The following is an 18,629-nucleotide window of genomic DNA, read 5'->3' as shown; positions in this document are numbered from 1 at the left end:
AGTCATATCTGCCCCACAGCCAAAGTCATATCTGCTTTCTGCAACTATAGTTTCTAGAATTTCATATAAGTTGAACCATGCAGTATGTACTTATTTTGTGACTGGTTCCTTTTGCAGAATAATGTTTTTGAGATTCAGTCATTTTGTTCCATAATTAGATCACCCCTTCCACATTTTGTTTATCTATTCACTTTTTGATGGTCCATTAGTCATGTGTTTTTTTAAAAGAAATCGGGGGAAAAAAAGGAATTTGTGATTTTTTTCGCTGTTTGACTACACTTAAATATCTTGCCCTTAATTGTTTTCTTTCTGGGAATTTTTAAATTCTTGCCTTAAAAGTAACTAATTCCATCTAATTTGCTATTAATGAATAAAATTCTAAATGTTTTCAGTTTGGTGCTTCTTAAGGCAGAGATGGCAAAGATAGAACTAAAGTAGTTAAAATTCATAGCAACTGTCTTCCTCTGAAAACTCAAGTAAATATTGCTTCCAGTTTATTGTCCTAAGTTTGCCCAGGTTTTTAAAAAATTCCATTGAGATTTCTAATTCTTCCTTTGCAAATGATATCACTGAGCAAGTTTTCTTTGTCATTTAGCTAAATTTGCTAATTAGCTGCTTTTTCTGAGGGGAAACATTTTAGCATTAAAAAGATAGCTAGGAATACATGAATTAAGTAATAGATCTGTGATAAAGCAAATATCGCAAAGAATTCTTTGTAGCACATCTAGAAGATAATAATGGATTTCACTGTACAATTTTCAACATTTCTATATGTTTGAAAAAATAAAATACTGGATAAAAAGGGGGAGCAGAGCTAGTAAATTATTATCTAGGACAGATACTGTTTTGATGTTATTATCATATCTTTTAGTAACTCAGTTCTCTTTTTTACAGCTGTTATCTTCGTTTGCTTGTGAAGTTATTCTCAGTATAAGCAAATGAATACACAGCTATCAGACTATTAAAGCTAATTCCCTAGTGAACAAGGTTTTGAAGTAGGTTCAAAGATAGTTCTGATAATGGCTTGGTTAACAAAATATCAAAAGAGTAGTATGACTTTTAAGTTTCTGAGCAAAAGTGTTTAAGAAATATCTTTGGGACAGAGAGAGGAATCAGTGGTTGGTGATGGGGGATTCTTAGTTCAAGAGGAAAGACTGGGTGAAAAAGACAAAACAGAAACACCCTTGCTTTTATCTTGTCTAACTGGATACTGAAGTTAATCTCCTACCATGAGAGAGGCATTATTTTTCCAGCTGGATGAGAAAATTAGCATCAAGTCCCTGCTTCTTGCTGTTCTCTGCTGACTTTACCACTAGAGGCTAATTTACAAACTAAGTCAAATCAATAACTATTAAGTACCTACTGTCTCCTCAGAATTTTGTTTTTCAAGAATTAAAATATATGAGACATATATTCTGCTTATGAGGAGCGTCAAGCTAGTTAAGAAATCTCTTGTAGGCATGGAAAATTTTAGTTAAAGTACAAAGTATAGGTAGTCAATTGCTAAATTGTATAGGTTATATTATGAATGTTTGGGAAATTCAGAAAAGGGAACTTTGGTGTGTGCTAGAGAAGTCAAGAAGAAATATTGAAATGATGTTAATGATATATAAGTTTAAAAGGTAAGGTAATGCAGAAAGTCATTTCATTTAAAGAGGGATCCAGTTTGAGAAAATAAATGTTACCTTTTGAAAAGACAGTAAGAAAACTAACCTGACTAAAGAGTATTCACTAGGAGAGATAGTGGGAGATAAGATTCCAGAATCAAAATCAAGAAAGCACTGGCATGCTAAGAAGGGAATCAGAAGATAAAATACAGTATACTCACACTTTTACTCCAGCCCCCATAAGTTATACTTGAGCTGTAAGAGGAAACTAAAGCCCCAAAGGGAAAGAAGTAATTTGATATTTTAAATTGTTGCAAGGTTCCAAAAAAAATTACACATCATGATACTAATACAAATGTGATTTTGAAATCAATATTAATATTTTAGAAATGATGGAGAGAAACACAGTATAATAGGAAAGATAAGGTTTTAAAGAAAGAGAAAATTAAATGGAAGAAGTTAAAGACTGAGGAATTTAATTTCCATTTCCACAAAATTCTAGAATGTCATGATATAAAGACTTGAGAAGAAGTAGTGATTATGAGGAGCCAGAAAGTGTTCCTAAGAACAAACTTCTTGCTCAACCAACTTTAATGCTCTTTTTGGTTGGGTTGATAATAGACATGAAACTTGGAGATTCCATGAACAGCATTATACTGCATTCAGCAAATCATTTGACAAAGTCTCTCAAAGTGCACAAGTAGGACATCTGCTTCCTATAAAGGAGTAACAAGGACCAGATTTACCCTTCACCTGAAACAAACAAACAAAAGACAGACAAAATACACAGGAAGTAATGGTTTTCACTGGATAGTAGGTAATAAAGGACAGCCATCCCTGAGAGATGAGAAACAAAGGAGGTAAGACTTAACGATCGTCTCAGTTTACTATCTTGAGATAGTTTCCACATCATGGCATCTGGTTTGGGGGGCAGGGAGGAACTCAAGACAGAGCCTGGTGTACTCCTTCACATATGAAGCTGTGTGAGTATGGGGAAACTAAGGTAGCTAAAGTTTGCAGAGCAGAATACCAGAGAGAGAGACAGAGTGAGCCCAGGAGAATCCCTTGAGTACTAGTGAGCACATTCATGTGAGGAAACTACCTGAGGTGGAGGAAAGAACCTTCCAATAAGATTAAAGGCCTGAGACAGTACCTATTTTCCTCAACAAGACTGGAAAAACTCTGTAATCCATGGGGCATTGGATAGAGTACTCAGTAAGGTCCTGCCTCAGTAGTGAGGAGTATTCAGCCCTAGACTGAACACTGCTTCATACCTTCTTAACAATTCATGAAAGCAAGCCCTGAAAGATTAATAAATTGATTTCAAGTAACTTAACTGCATCCCTGAACAAGAAAACCTCCAGAAGATTTATAGAAATAAAAAAAGTATTCAGCACCCACCAAGATAAAACTCACAATGTCTGGCATCCCATCAAAGATTACCAAGCATGCAAAGAGGCAAAAAGCATGACCAGTAGTGTGAATAATCAATCGAAATCAAAACTGATAAAGATGTTAGAATTAGCAGACAAGAGTATTTAAAATGGTTGTTAAAACTATATTCCACATGTTCCAAAAGTTAGAGGCAATAAAATACCAAATCAAACTTCTAGAAATGAAAAGTGTAATGTCTGAGTTGAAAAATATACTGAATTAGGATTAATATCAGATTAGACATTGCAGAAGAAAAGATTAGTAAACTTAAAGACATAGAAAATGAAACCAGCCAAAATGAAATAAGAAATAAAAGAATTTTTTAATAATTAAAAAAATATCTGAAAGCTATGAGATAACTTCAAGTGGCTTAATATATATAAAATTGGAGTCTCTGAGAGATAGGACAGGAGGGGAGGAGAAAAATTATTTTAAGAAATAATGATTAAAATTTTTCCAAACTTGATGTAAAATATACACCCATAGATCCAAAAAGCCCAACAAACCCCAAGTACCAGAAACATGAAGAAAAGTGCATCAAGGCACATCATAATCAGATTGTTCAATACCGGTATATTAAAAAAAAAAAATCTTAAAAGCAACCAGAAGAAAAAAAGATAAGTTAGGTTCAAGGGAGCAAATGTAAGGCTGACAGCTGAGTTCTCTTTGAAACAAGACCAATATCCCTCATGAATATAGATGTTAATTATCTAAACAGAATTTCAGCAAATCCAATCCAACAACATTTATATGAATAACAACACATCATGACCAAGTGGATTTATCCCAGGTACGGAGGGTTCGTTTACCATTTGAATATCAATCAATGAACTAAAAAAAAATAAAAAAATAAAAATAAAAACACATGATCATCTCAATAGAAAGAAAAAACATTTGATGAAGTCCAACATCCATCCCTGATAAAAATTCTCAGCAAACTGTGATAGAAGGAAAATTTGTCAACCTGAAAAAGGGTATCTGTGAAAAACTTACATCCTACTGAAAGACAGAATGCCTTCCTTCTAAGATCAGGAACATGACAAGATGTCTGTTCTCATGACTTCTATTCAACATTGTACTGGAGGTTCTAGATATTGTAGTCAGGCAGGAAAAAAATAAATAAAAGACATCCAGACTGAAGAGGAAGAAGTAAAGCTATCTTTTTTTATAGATTACGTAATTGTCTATATAGAAAATGCTATGGAATTGATTTAAAAAATTACTAGAAATAGTAAGTGAATTTAGGTGGCAGATACAGATTAATATACTAAAACCAGTTGTAAATACTAGCAATGAACAATCAGAAATTGAAACTAAAAATATACCACCTACAATAGCATAAAAATATGAAATATTTAGGGATAAATCTTGAAAAAACATGTGAACCATCTGTACAAATGAAACTAGAAAACATTGTTGATAGAAATGAAAGAAGACCAAATAAATGGAGAGGTATACCTTGTTTGTGGTTCTGAAAACTCAATATAGAGATTCAGTGCAACCCCGTCAAAATTCCGGCAGGTTTTTTCATAGAAATTGACAGGCTGTTCTAAATTTTGTATGGAAATTCAGAGGACCTAGAATAACCAAAGGAAGTTTAAAAAAAGAATAAAGTTGGAAGTTCAGCACTACCTGATTTCAAGACTTATTACAAAGCTATAATATTCAACAGTGTGGTATTGGTAATTACAAACAACTGTATCAATGGAACAGAATATAGAGTCTAGACAAAAAAAAAACATATACATATATGGATTACTGATGTTTTTACAAAAGTACAAAGGCAATGAAGTGAGAAACATAGACTTTTCAACAAAAGGTGCTGGAACGATTGGATTTCTACATGCAAAATGAAAAAAAAGAACTTTGCTACCTTCTATTACTTACCAAAAAATCAACTCAAAGTAGCTCACATACTTAAATTTGAAACCTAAAAATATGCAACTTTTAGAAAAAAATATAGGAGAAAATCTTTGTGACTCTGAACTAGCAAAGATTTTTTAGATATGACACCAAAAACATAATCCATGAAAGAATAATTTGATCAATTGGACTCAAAATTTAAAACTTCTGTTCTTTGAAGGACATTGTTAAGAGAATGTAAAGATAAACCATAGACAGGGATAGAATCTTTGCACAGTATATATCTGATAAAGGATCTGTATCTAGAATATAAGAATAATTCCTAAAACTCAACAATAAGCTAGAACACAACCCTATTTAAAACCGAGCAAAATATTTGAAGACATTTCACTAAAAAAGATATAAAAATGACAGATAAGTGTGCAAATAGATGCTCAACAACATTAGTGCAAATTGTGACATACCACTACACCCTTTAGAATGTCAAAATAGAACCACACCTGGAGAGATGGTCCCCTTTCTTTCCTGCCTTTGGACTTTTTGCTTGGAGGTACAAAGCATGGATCGTCTTGTAATGTTGAAGAGAAAGCCAAGAAAATCACAGAGATGCTGATTGTTCGGGAAAATAATCAACAATAAAATCTGCCAACCCAGAAATTCCTCTCCACAAATGTAGAAAAGAAAAAACTAGTTTTATTATTGATTAAGCATTAAACCAGACTGTGATTCACATTATAGGCAATCCACTAATGAGACTGCAAAGACAGAAAGAAATCTCACCTTTTTATACAGTCAGTCATATAAAATCCATTACAAGAGCATGGGAGAAGATGGCAGCATAGAGAGGAGTGGAAGTTAGTTAGTCCCCCTGGAACAACTAATAAACAACCAGGAACAAGTAGCAAATAATCTGGAATAACTGCTGGGGGACAGCCGTGACTGTCCACACATCATACACCAACCTGGATTGGGAGGAATGCCTGAAATCGCAGCACAAAATCTGTAAGTAAAAACTGCAGAGCTGAGCCGGGAGCCCCCTACCCCCATGGCAGCCTGAACTGTAAAGCCTCGCTGTGATAGAGAGCAGCACTCTCTGAACAAACAAATTTACCTCAGTCCAGCTCCAACTGGGGTTTTAATTAACAAACATGGACTGCTCAATACAAGCTACAAATACCCAACAAGCAGACAGAAGCTTTTTGTGATGACTGACCTTAAAGAGCCAGAGGACTTCTCCGTACTGGGAAGGGGAGCCCAGAGGACCAGGTGCTATCTCTGGCTGGTGGGTGAAGTTGGGGGGGCCGTGGATGGGCCATCCTGAAGGGGGGCTTTCTGTCCCTTTTACTCTCTGTCAGCCTTGGTGGCTCAGTGGAGAAAGCCTCATTCATTTTCAGTTCAGAGTGCTCTGACCCAGACGGGTGGAGTTAACAGACTCAGAGAGACAAAGAACCTATTTAAATACCGATGATCACTCTGTAGGAAGTGTATCTTCTCTAAGAAGAAGGAGGTGGTGCCCAGCCCTACTACTGGCCTCCCATTCAGAACCAGACTCCAGATCCTGGGGGACAGCAGCCAAAACAGAAACTGCAGGCCACACCTCCTTAAATCAGTCAGGAGTGACAGGCTGACAGACGCCACCTGCTGGGCAGGTTAGGAAAAGCACAGCAGCTAGAGGCATCACCAGGTATGTCAATCTTCTAAGACATACCCTCAGGGAAACCTGATACTGAATATTGCTCCCTTCTGAGATCTGAGCCCGTTCTGGTCTAGGAACCCCTGATTGGGGTAACCAAGGAAACCAGATGCCTAGATAACAGAAAACTACAGCCTACACTAAGAAACACAAAGTTATGGCCCAGTCAAGGGAACAAACTTACACTTCAACTGAGAAACAGGAAACACCTAACACTAAATCAATTTAAAAAGTTTAGGGAAGATATGGCAAAAGAGATGAAAAGTATAATGAAAACATGGGCAAACATACAGTAGAAATCGAATGTTCAAAAAAATAACTGGCTAATCAGATTATCAAATGTCAAAGACAAAGAGAGAATCCTGAAAGCAGCAAAGAGAAAAGCGAACCATCACATATAAAGGAAGCTTGATAAGACTATGTGCAGATTTCTCAGTAGAAACCATAGAGGCAAGAAGGAAGTGGTGTGATATATTTAAGATACTGAAAGAGAAAAACCACCAACCAAGAATCCTATGTCTGGCAAACTGTCCTTCAAATATGAGGGAGAGTTTAAAATATCTCTGACAAATAGACAATGAGAGAGTTTGTGAACAAGATACCTCCACTACAGGAAATACTAAAGGGAGCACTACAGACAGACAGGAAAAGACAGGAGTGAGGGGTTTGGAACACAATTTTGGGTGATGGTAGCACAGCAATGTAAATTCACTGAACAAAGATGACTATGAGTATGGTAGAAAAAGGAAGATTAGGAGCATGTGAGACACCAGAAGGAAAGATGAAAGATAAAAACTGGGACTGTATCACTCAGTGAAACCTAGAGTGCTCAACAATTGTGATAAAATGTACAAATATGTTTTTACATGAAGGAGAACAAATGAATGTCAAGCTTGCATGGTATTAAAAATAGGGTGGTTATTGGGAGAAAAATACAATCAATGCGAACTAGAGAGTATAATTAACAGCAACATTGTATTATGTTTCCTTTACTGTAACAGAAGCAATATACCAAAGCTGAATGCATATAAGAAGGAGATATAAGGGAGGGGTATGGGACTCTTGGCACTGGTAACATTGTCTGACTCTATTCTACTTTAGTTTAATGCTGTCTTTCCTTTTGGTGCTTCCTAGCTGGCAAGTTTTGTTTTTCTCTTGCTTTTTTCTTTTTCTTTTGCCCCTCTACTTTCTTTGACTCTTCCTCCTTCTTTGTGGAAGAAATGGAGATGTCCTTATATAGATAGTGGTGATGGTGTTGAATACCAAATACATGACTATACAGGGAACCATCGATTATTTACTTAGGATGGAATGTATGGTGTGTGAACAAAACCATCTTAAAAAAAATGGGTTGATGAAGAAACCTTGAGGACACTATATTAAGTGAAATAAGTCAGACACATGAAGACAAATATTGTATAGTCTCACTGATATGAACTAATTATAATATGTAAACTCATAGACATGAAATGTAAGTTACCAGGATATAGAACGAGGCTAAAGAATGGGGAGCAGTTGTTTATTATGAGCAGAATGTTCAACTAGGTTGAACTTAAATGTTTGGAAATGAACAGAGGTGACAGTAGCATGTTGCGAGAATAACTAACAGTGCTGAATGGTGTGTGAATGTGGTGGTAAGGGGAAGCTCAGAGTCACATATGTCACCAAAAAGGAAAGCTGGAGGTTAAAAGATGGGAATGTATAAAACAGTGAATACTGTGGTGGGCAATCCGTGATTAACTGTACAAATATTAGAAAGCTCTTTCATGAACTAGAACAAATGTATGACACTATAACTAGAAGTTAATAATAGAGGAGCATATAGGGAAAAAAATATACCTAATACAAACTATATACTCCAGTTAGTAGTATTTTAACAGTCTTTCATCAACATTAACAAATGTACTATACCAATACTGAGTCAATAATGGCGGGGTTAGGGGTATAGGAGGATTTGAGTTTCCTTTTTTTGTCTTTATTTCTTTTCTGGAGTCATGAAAATGTTTTAAAAATTAAAAAAAACATTGTGGTGATGGATGCACAGCTGTATGATGGTACCGTGGGCAACTGATTGTACACTTTGGATCTTTGAATAATTGTGTGGTATGTGAACAATCTCAATAAAAAATTTTTTTTTTTAAATCCATTACATACATGTTCTCAAGAAGATAAACAATAACTTGTACTCATGTAAGAGTACTTGAAAGCACCATTTGCTACATATATAATTCATCCTAAAATCACTTGGTAACTAGGGTGGCCACCTACGTTAGTTAATTACTTTTATCCAAAGGAAAAACTAAACTTCTGTCTTTATGACAAGCAGGTAGTTACAACTTCGAGCAAGGTCCCTGGGCTAAACTCCCACAGTGACTGGGAAATAGGGGTGCTGTCTTCCTTGATGTTTGCATTTCAAAGACTTCAGTCCTGTTTTAGTTTTCCACCTACTAAAACAAATACTGTACAGTGGATTAGCATAACAACAGCAATTTGTTGGCTTAAAGTTTTCAGAGGGTAGAAGGCTTGCTTCCTCCAGGGTTGGGTGAATATCCTCTGGCTGGCTGGCAACCTTTGAGGTTCCTCTGTGTCCAGTTTCCTTTGCTTATAAGGACTTCAATCATATTGAATTAAGGTTCACCTTCATTCAGTTTGGGCACACTTTAATAACATCAGCAAAGGTCCTATTCATAAATGGTTCACACCCGTAGGACCAGGGGTTAGGGCCTGAACATGCCTTTTGTGGCAGACGTGATTGAATCACCAATAGCTCCCATACCTTTAAGAAAAACCTTCCTGGGTCATGAAGCTTGTAAGAGGCTTATTAGCTTTTAAAAAGATTTAAATACACGTCAGAGAGACAGAGAAAGGATTTACAAATTACAAGTTTTCTTAAGGTAGTACTCTAAGAAGCTTTTTGCTTCAGGAAAATTTTAGTATTTTTTTCATGGACCTTTGTACAACCCAGAGCTATGCCATCGTTTTGCTGCTGAATTAACCAAACTTTGTTACCATCTACCTCTGGGCTTTTTGTTATAGGAAATAATAAACCCCAATTGTTTAGCTGGTCTTAAGAGTTCTATAACCTAAAGGCAAAACCATCTTAACTTATTCAACCTCTAAAGTCAGAGGAAAATGAATTTTCCCCAGCTTCCTTAGATCTGGGGACAAAGCCTAAACCATTACAACATACCAAATGTCTGCCTCCTCTAGTTTATCTTAAAAATTCATGTATATTTAGCATTCATATCCATAATATACCCAATGTTCTTTCCACCTTTCACTATTTTTCTCCCCACACCTCCACCCCATGCCCAAAAGAAAAAAAATAAAATAAAATTTGAGAAGAGATGTGTGGAAGGTTAGAGAAAGGCAGGTCTTTTGGAGAGGTTAATAATTGTATGATCAATTTAATTTGATAGCTTGTTTATCAATCCATTCCAAAAGACATTGTTTAGACATTAGAATTATAAATGAAATGGAAATTTTAAGTTAATTACTTAAAAACAGTCTAAGTTTTTCTTATGAGTTACTTGTAGTCCTCAATGCTAGCATTTTTAGAGTTTAACATCTACCCACAATACACTGAACGTTGCCATTTGTGTTTGTAAGAAAGAATAAAATGAGTCATCAAGGCTATTAAAGGAATAAGTAAGAATACATTAACTTGATTGTTGGTTCATTAGCCTTACCAGTTCTTTATCGATGCCTTCATGTTTCTCCTCAGATTTGGTTGACTTTTAATTCTGTAAAAACTTCCCTATTTCAGTTACCACCAGCATTCATGTTGAGATGACTGCTAGCACCGCCACCTCCTCCAGATGTCTTGATCTTTAGATAAAAGAAAGATAAGAAAGATGTAAGTGAACAGCATTAAAAAAATAGCTCTAGAGAGTAAGCAGCAACTCAAACCATCTAGTAAAAATGAAGTAGTCACAAGCACCTTCTTTTTATATATACCTACAGGTTTTTGTCAATGCTATTTGTCCTCTGTTAACTCTGACTTGGAACAATAGTTTTAAAAAATAATCCTTAGTAGAGCAAAAAATTAAGTAGTCTAAAAGCTATTTTAGATTATAGGCTTTTATCACCTTTCACAGAAAAGACCCTGTTTCCCCGGCTGTTCTTTTTTGTAAATCCAGGTAAAAAAATCTTGAGTTTAAATCAGTAATAGTATATCGATGTAATTGAATCCTCTTCTGGATGTGTACTTCAAAGTTAAAAAAAAAAAAAAAAAAAAAAGTTGTTTAGCTATATTACTTTAGCTTCAAACACTGATTTTGTTATAATTTTTAAATATATAAATAAAATGTCTAGTGTTAGTCCCTGCTCACTGGGGATTATTTGACTCTTCAAGAAGTGGTTAGTCTTATTCTAAATCCACAGGAACAAGCAGCATTGTTTAAGGTCATTTACTATCCTAGATAGTAGGAATGGTAATTGCATTCATTTCTAGAGGATGCCGGAACAAATAGTGCAAGCATGTTAGCTTAAAACAACAGAAATTTATTCTCTCTCAGTTCTGGAGGTCAGAAATCTGAAATCAAGATGTTGGCAGGGCCCACTAAAAGCTCTGAAAGAATCCTTCCTTGCCTCTTTCAGCTTCTGGTGGCTCCTGGCTTATGGCAGCAAAACTTGAATCTCTACCTCTGTCTTCACATGGCTTTTGTCCTTGTATGTGTCTCTGTCCAAATCTCCCTCTCCTTTCTCTTATTATGGTGCCAGTCATTGGATTTAGGACCCATCCTAAATCTAGGATGATTTCATTTTAAGATCCTTATCTCATTACATCTGCAAAGACCCAATTTCCAAACAAGGTCACATTCTGAGGTTTTGGTTGTACATGACTTTAGAGGGGAACACTTTTCAACCCACTGTAGCAGTATTTAATTAAAATCATTTTACTTAAAGGAAAGTTTAAAAATAATTTTCTTTAATCTAAAGCTTTCACATGCATTATCTTATTGATTTTCATAACATTTGTTTGCATGAGGTACATCATAGCATCCCTCCTGGAACAGAATCATTTTGGAGGAAACTCTTGCAATTTCTCTTTACCCTCCTTTACTTAGTCCTGCCCACAAGAAGTAATGAGATTAAGGCGAGCCTGACATCCATTATCCCACATTTAACCAAGAGGCAGAGGCACTGCATGGAATTGCACATGGAATTGGTATGCTGGTACCCTGGACATCAAGAGCTTGAACTTCTGGTCTCTAGCTAGTAAGCAGACCAAGCAGGGTCTTTTGCTGTGTCCAACAGTCTATTTTTTTCAGTTCCAGTTTCTCTGCCTGCTACCTGGATAAATCTGAGTGTCTTAATTTGCTAATGCTGCAGAATGCAAAACACCAGAGATGGACAGGCTTTTATAAAATGGGGGTTTATTTCACTACACAGTTACAGTCTTAAGGCCACAAAGCATCCAAGGTAACACCTCAGCAATCGGGTACCTTCACCGGAGGACGACCAGTGGTGTCCGGAAAACCTCTGTTAGCTAGGAAGGCAGCTGGCGTCTGCTCCAAAGCTCCGGCCTCAAAACAACTTTCTCCCAGGACGTTCCTCTCTAGCAAGCTTGCTTCTCTTCAAAACATCACTCCCAGCTGCACTCATTTTTCTCCCCCCAAGTTAGCTCATTTATATAGCTCCACCGATCAAGGCCCACCCCAAATGGGCAGGGCCATGCCTCCATGGGAACATCTCATCAGAATCATCTCCCACAGCTGGGTGGGGCACATTCCAAGCAAATCCAACCAGCACCAAAAACTTCTGCCCCACACAAGACCACAAAGATAATGGCATTTGGGGGACACAATACATTCAAACTGGCACACTGAGAAAAGCAGGTCTTTTGAGGTCTGGGGTCGAGGAGTGAGATAGCAAGTCTTTAACAGTTCAGCTTTACTAGTGATAATTGATATATAATCCCCATTTACCTCAGTTCTGTATGTGTTTACTCAACATCCAAAACAGTAATGAGAAAAGATATCAATATGCCTGTTTTTAAAAATAAAGAAACTCAGGCTAAAACTAGTAAAAAGGAATTCTTCCCTGAGGCTTTCTATAACTCAGCTTCTGAGGCAATTGCTAAGATCAAGAGTTAGAACCAAATTTCCTGACTCTGGATCACTTTTTTATGTCCACTTTGATGACCCCCAAATAAGATTCTGATTGGAATTTGCCCAGCATTGTAGGTAAGAATCATGTGTGCATTGACTCTACCATTTTTAATATATAAGTGACCACTGTGTGGCTTGCAGTAATGATGGAGCGGTCAGGAATCCTTGCCTTCATATAAACAGTGCTAATACCCATTAAGAACAATTAACAAATTATTAAATCTCTTATGAAACCGTAATGTTTCTGACAAAGCCCTTTAAAACCTTTATTTGACAGTTTGCTGTACCTGCTCCAAGAACTGCAAAAACTGATGTATTAGGAGTGGTATGAAAGTCCTTGCTATTTCCAAATAATATCTTTTACTTATTTCCTTCAGTATTTATGAATAAAGGTGAATTGATTTATAGTTGTACCATGAACTGTAAGCTGCCAAAACATATGGTTGTTAGGACTTTTTAAATAATTTATTTTAAAAATTATGAAAAATTTTTTTTTTCTGTGCCATTTTGCATCATTGTTTATTTGTCTTATTTCTGCAGGTTAGTTCTGCATCTTACTAAATTTTCTTATGCACCATTCTAGAACACATTGTTTTTGTACTTTAGATCACTTGGGCAACTAAGGTTCATTTTTGTGACGTGTTTTTCACTTCTGCTCAAAATAGGTGGTTGGTTTCCTCTACCATTATAACTGGGATCACTTGATCTTATTGTTGAATTCTAATTGAAGTTCTTTCTTCCTGCTTTTATTTTCAGATATTTGTATCTGCTGTTCTCCAGTGATGACCTTTTACCTTTAGACCACTGGGTGTTTAATACAGAGGCTCACCCTCTGCCTGTATTACGTTTTGCCAACAACACACTTTCAGGAAGTCCTGCTGTTCGATGAAAGCAACTCCAGGAGGACCATTCTCACCTGTGTTTGTTTTCATGGACCACTACAGAAATTAGGCTGGAGAGAGGGGCTTTTGAAAACCTGCAAGACTCTTCAATTTGTAAATATATCAACTTTGAAATTATTCCATTTTATACCTGACCAAAACATGTTCCAGTATGTGTAGGACAGGGACCTGATGTGCTTTAATTCCTAGTGAGATGGTCATGTGAAAAATGATGTCCTATTAATACTACATTGTTTTTCCAGTTCTGAAGTCTAGAGGCTGGACTTCCTAAGAATAAGCCGGGAAATATGGAGGACCTTGCAGAAGTTAGAGATGTTCTTTGGAACCAATTATATATCTGTTTCCTCCCACAGTGGAGCAGCTTTCAAATAAAATATTTTCACACTGTTTATCACTTTTATCCCCATTTCAATAATGGAATGAACTACAACAAGAGTAAAAGAACATTATGACTGCATCAACAAGATGAGTTGAAAAAAGAAGCAGAAATACCTATCCCTGTCTGAATTTTAAGTTACTCATTGGATGACCAGACTGGCAAACATTTCGAATCCCACTGTATTTCATTAAAATTTCTTGGTTACATTTAATTTTCTCTGGGGGCATGATCTCACAAAGAATACTGCTCAAGTCTTTGTTTCCAAATGGACTCACTGAACCTACTGTTTCATCATAGCAACTTCTTACAAGCCTAGGATTGGTATTCTGTGCATGTAGTTCAATCTAGAGGTGGTAGCATGACAGAAAGTGGAGAAAATGCTGCAGTCAATTTCCTTGAAATCTATTCTAAGAGAAAGCCTTGCTTTTGTTGGTAGATTATTTTTCAGTACCAACAAATCTACCAATTCAATTTATCCACTTTAACCTCATCATAAACTTAACAACTTTATTTATGTGGCTTGGCAAAATTCACTATACTACTCTGTGGCTCTGAATTTTCTTTGATGAGCCAAATTACTGGTACAACTTACTAAATTCAAAACAAAACGCAGTGAAACATCCTTAATAATTCCATCTGCAATGTGGACAAGGGATCCTTTATTATCTCATCAGATGCGTGAGCTTTTCACAAATATTTTCTGTAAAAACATAAATTCAACTTTTACTTTCTCCAGGGATATTTATAGAAATCCAAAGAATTAATCAGAATAGTTAGAAAATAATTTTTGCTTATAAAAGCATAGTGCAATTAATTATTACTGCACTAAATTTAGGATATATCTAAGGGACATTCTCTTTTCAGGTTTTTTAATTGATATTTCTTTTAAATGAAATTTCTAGTCTTTATTTCGTGGGGAAGAACTTCAGTTTTATCAAGAACTCTAATGTACATATCTACTCCTTTTAATTGTTCTGTCCCTTTGATTTATGTCAGTGCAAGACACTTCTTCTTTCATTTAATACAAACAGCTGTCAGTGACATTAATAAAAGTTGAGAACAGTATAATTAGTTTAATATTTATTCTGAATTTGAAGAGTTCATGAAACAATGCTTGTGCCAGAAGCCCACCTTGGAATTCTAAAGGCTTATTTCCTTATTTTGATAGCTTTTATTCTAACCCTCTATCAGCATGTAGTAGATTTAAATTAGAAAAATATTTAATATATTAATTAAATCTTTTTTAAGTTAACCATCTTATACCACAAATAGTCCAACAGTCCACACAGTTCAGAAGATGGTCCATAAATAAATGGCAACCACCCCAAATTGTTTCAGTATATAGTGAAAAGAAGGATCTAGCACCAGCTGCATTATTTTAATCTTTAAGACAGCTAAGTTTTAACAATATTTGAAATTATAAATTTTACTATTTGAAAAATTAATTTTTTTAAGTGAGAAGGGTAGAGTGCTTTAACATGACCTCAGAAGAAAAAGGGAAAGTAATTGGTGTTGCAAAAAAAGTAAGCCTTCTTCCTAAACATAGCACAAACCACTTATAAGTTGCTGAAAAAAAAAGGAAAAATCTGAGTGGACAAAACTTAGAGCAACTGTACAGATGGCAATGAACCCTCCCTCACTTTGCTTTAGAAGAATGTAGAGTTCTTCTAAAGGGGCCTTCTTAGTTCCCCAGGAACTTTTCAAGTGATGAGGAAACAGACCCCCTTCCCCAAATGCTCTGTATTAATTGGGTGACTGGAGCTTGAGGGAAAGCAGAGAAGTGTCCAAGCAGGACCAGTTCTGGTACAAGCAAGGAATTTGAAAGGGACAGAGGAAGGGTTTTCTTCGACAACACCCTACCTTCCTTTTGATGAGAAGATTAGAGTTTGTAACAGTGCTTCAGTTTTTTTTCTTCTCTGAATACCAAAGGCAATTTAAGTCAGCTACAAATGACTTGCCAGTGTCATGTTTTATTTTTGTTTTAGATTTTTAATTATATCTGCAAAGATCAATCCTTATCCAATATTCTGCTTAGTTTCCAAGAATATTCTTTACTTTCTTCTTTCCTTTCATTTGTAGGCCTTATTACTCAGGTTAAATACTTAATGAATTTCTAAGACCTTCTGCAAAGAGCCCAGAAATGCTCCTCTCCAGGTGCCTCCTCAGAGAGATGACACCTCACCTTGTGCCTTTGGCACAAATGTGCAGAATAGATCAGTCAGTTAATACATAGGAAGAAAAAAAAAGAATAGGGATGTTGGATACCCTCTATCTTCTACGTTTATTTCTTTTCATTTTAGAGTCATACTTTTTGTTTCAAACCAGTTGATAATATATATTTTTTAACTAAACAGCATAAAGTTGCTAAAACCAAGAAAGTGCAGCCCTAACCAAAAGGAAGTCTTTGGTGGGTTGCATGTATATGCTGTTCTATGTCTGTTCTATGTCTCTCTAACACCAACTTATTCCTATCTTTGAACAGAAGCTTATATGTAAAAGTAAAACCTGGATATTGAAAGAATGTGTTCCTTTTGAGGAATGTTGACCCTAAATCTTTATGATGTCATCTAGGGCAACCCAAGCTTCACTTTGTAGATTTTAACCAAGCAGTTTGAAATTTTGACCATCAGCCTTTTATAATCTCCTCTCTCCATTGCCAAAGTTTTTGACAAAGCTACAAATTTGTTGATAAAAGATTGTGCTTGCCATTCTCCTTATGCATTTTCTTCTTAAGCCTGGATTTCTTTGAATGAGTGCATGAGTGAATGAGAGAATTACTGAACAAACATTTATGAAGTACCTAATATGTGCTAAGCACTATGCTAGGCACTTTTCAAGTGTTAAAACATTTTACATAATTCCAGTGACATTTTCTATGAGAGTAGTTCATACCATACCATTTTAAATGTTTTCCAGTATGAAGCATGTTAAAAATTCATAATTTTATATTTCATTTAAATTAAAGAGGGAAAGAAAAGGTTTATAATATATTTTAAACAATGTATTGCTGTACAAGACTAACCTGTAATTGTAGTTAACTAAAATCTCTCGGGAAATGTCGAAGAAATATTTTATTTCTGAAGCAACTTTGACTAAAAAATTTACTTTAGAAAGAAATAAAGCATTCTTATTTTGCTGTATCACTCTAATTACATAATTAAAAATTAATGTTTTACAGAAGTGTTGATTATTTTATATTCAAAAAAATTTTTTCCACATAATTCATGGGTAACAACTGGCAGTTATACATTGGTTTTTGTTTGGTATGGGTCCTACTAATGGTTTCATGATGTTAAATGTAAAAATATATATACTAAAATATTTCTAAGTTCCAAATAATGGTCCTTAGTAGTAGTATTTTGAGTTGTTATTTTTCTTATTGAGTTCTTACTGCTCTCAAAATGGCTAGTTCTTATCGACTCTTTATATAAATGTATACATAAATGACATTATACACAGATTTCTAATACTAATACTACCTGTGTTTAAGTTAGTTACTGATTTTGGCTGCACAAATTCTAAGCAGAATATTTGAGTAACCAAATATGATATGGAGATAATTTAATGTACTTATTCTGGTTTAAGAACATTGGTAAAGATGATTTTCTGTTACCTCAGCTTATTCAGATCACGATGGAGATGATCTTTTTGATCTATATCGGATCAGCAAGCTTTTCTGTAAAGGGCTGGAAAAATAGTTTAGGCTTTGAGGGCCTAACAATCTATTCAGTTCTACCACTGAAGCCTGAAAGTAGCCAAAACACTATGTAAATGGATAAACTTGCCTGTGTTCCAATAAACCTTTATTTGCAAAAACAGATGGAAATACTGCTTTGGCCCACAGGCAGTAGTTTGCTGACCCCTGATCACAAGTTTAATTTGTGTAAAACCTTGTAACCTTCGTTCTGCATCTTCTTTCTGTGTGATGTTTTACATAATTCATTTTTTAAAGCAAAAATTGTATGTATGTATTTTGTTGTTTTGAAAATAGAGCTCTTCTGGAATCTCTTAAGTTTCAAGGTGATTTGACTGTCATGAGAGAAGCAAAATTTTTCTTCTTGGTGTGTATTATCAGCCAGTGTCCTTGCCTTGTGATATTATTTGATGCCACAATACTGGAGTCCCTATGCAAAAGGAAGGACCTCAGGTGTTATTTTGTCTTCAAGTTCTACCTGCTCATTGAGGTGGAACCAGGTCTCTGGGTTGCTGAATCTGCAGAAATTCCTCTACTTGGGTACCCTTAGGGGTCACAAAGATAGAATTTCTGATCTTTGTGCTGCAAAAATAGTCTTTTGACTGTTAGGCAACAGAAAATAGATTATGTACCTCATTTACTGCTTGACAGTCACTCTTTCTTTTTCAGACTGTAGGGGCTACTGCCCCTTTTGCCTCTCCAGCAGCATAAGGCTGAGGACCGCAGAGAAAGGATGTATCCAAAAGGAGAGTTCCCCTTCCTGTTTTTTTTGCATAACTCTCTTCAATACCTTTACAAATCATGACGTTATTTCAGAATGTCAGTATGCATCATTTCAAATAAAGCATCCCTCAACCTCAATCTTACACTTCCACTGGTTAACAGCTAATCCATTTTAAACTTGGTTTGAGCCCAGCAATTGCCATTAGTCTTGAAATTATATA

General features: G+C 35.5%; 1 protein-coding gene across 2 annotated transcripts in view; it reads left to right on the top strand.

Moving 5' to 3' along the window:
* The window catches only part of MAN1A2 (mannosidase alpha class 1A member 2), a 377,203-nt gene extending 359,204 nt beyond the window's left edge, over window positions 1-17,999 (top strand). The window contains exons 13-14 of one of the 2 annotated variants that reach the window (XR_005215262.1): window positions 10,364-10,453; window positions 13,467-13,591. Coding sequence is in view for 1 of the 2 variants with exons in the window: in XM_037826268.1 (XP_037682196.1) it covers window positions 13,467-13,599 (133 nt within the window). In the remaining variant the exon portion in view is untranslated. Of the gene's footprint in view, window positions 1-10,363; window positions 10,454-13,466 lie in introns of both variants that reach the window. The other variant, XM_037826268.1, reaches the window with a different exon arrangement.
* Window positions 18,000-18,629: the final 630 nt, after the last annotated feature.

Source organism: Choloepus didactylus, chromosome 2 (genome assembly GCF_015220235.1).
Source record: "Choloepus didactylus isolate mChoDid1 chromosome 2, mChoDid1.pri, whole genome shotgun sequence".
Lineage (NCBI taxonomy): Eukaryota > Metazoa > Chordata > Mammalia > Pilosa > Megalonychidae > Choloepus > Choloepus didactylus.
The sequence above is the reverse complement of the archived record's forward strand: the minus strand, read 5'-3'. Positions and strand labels throughout refer to the sequence as shown.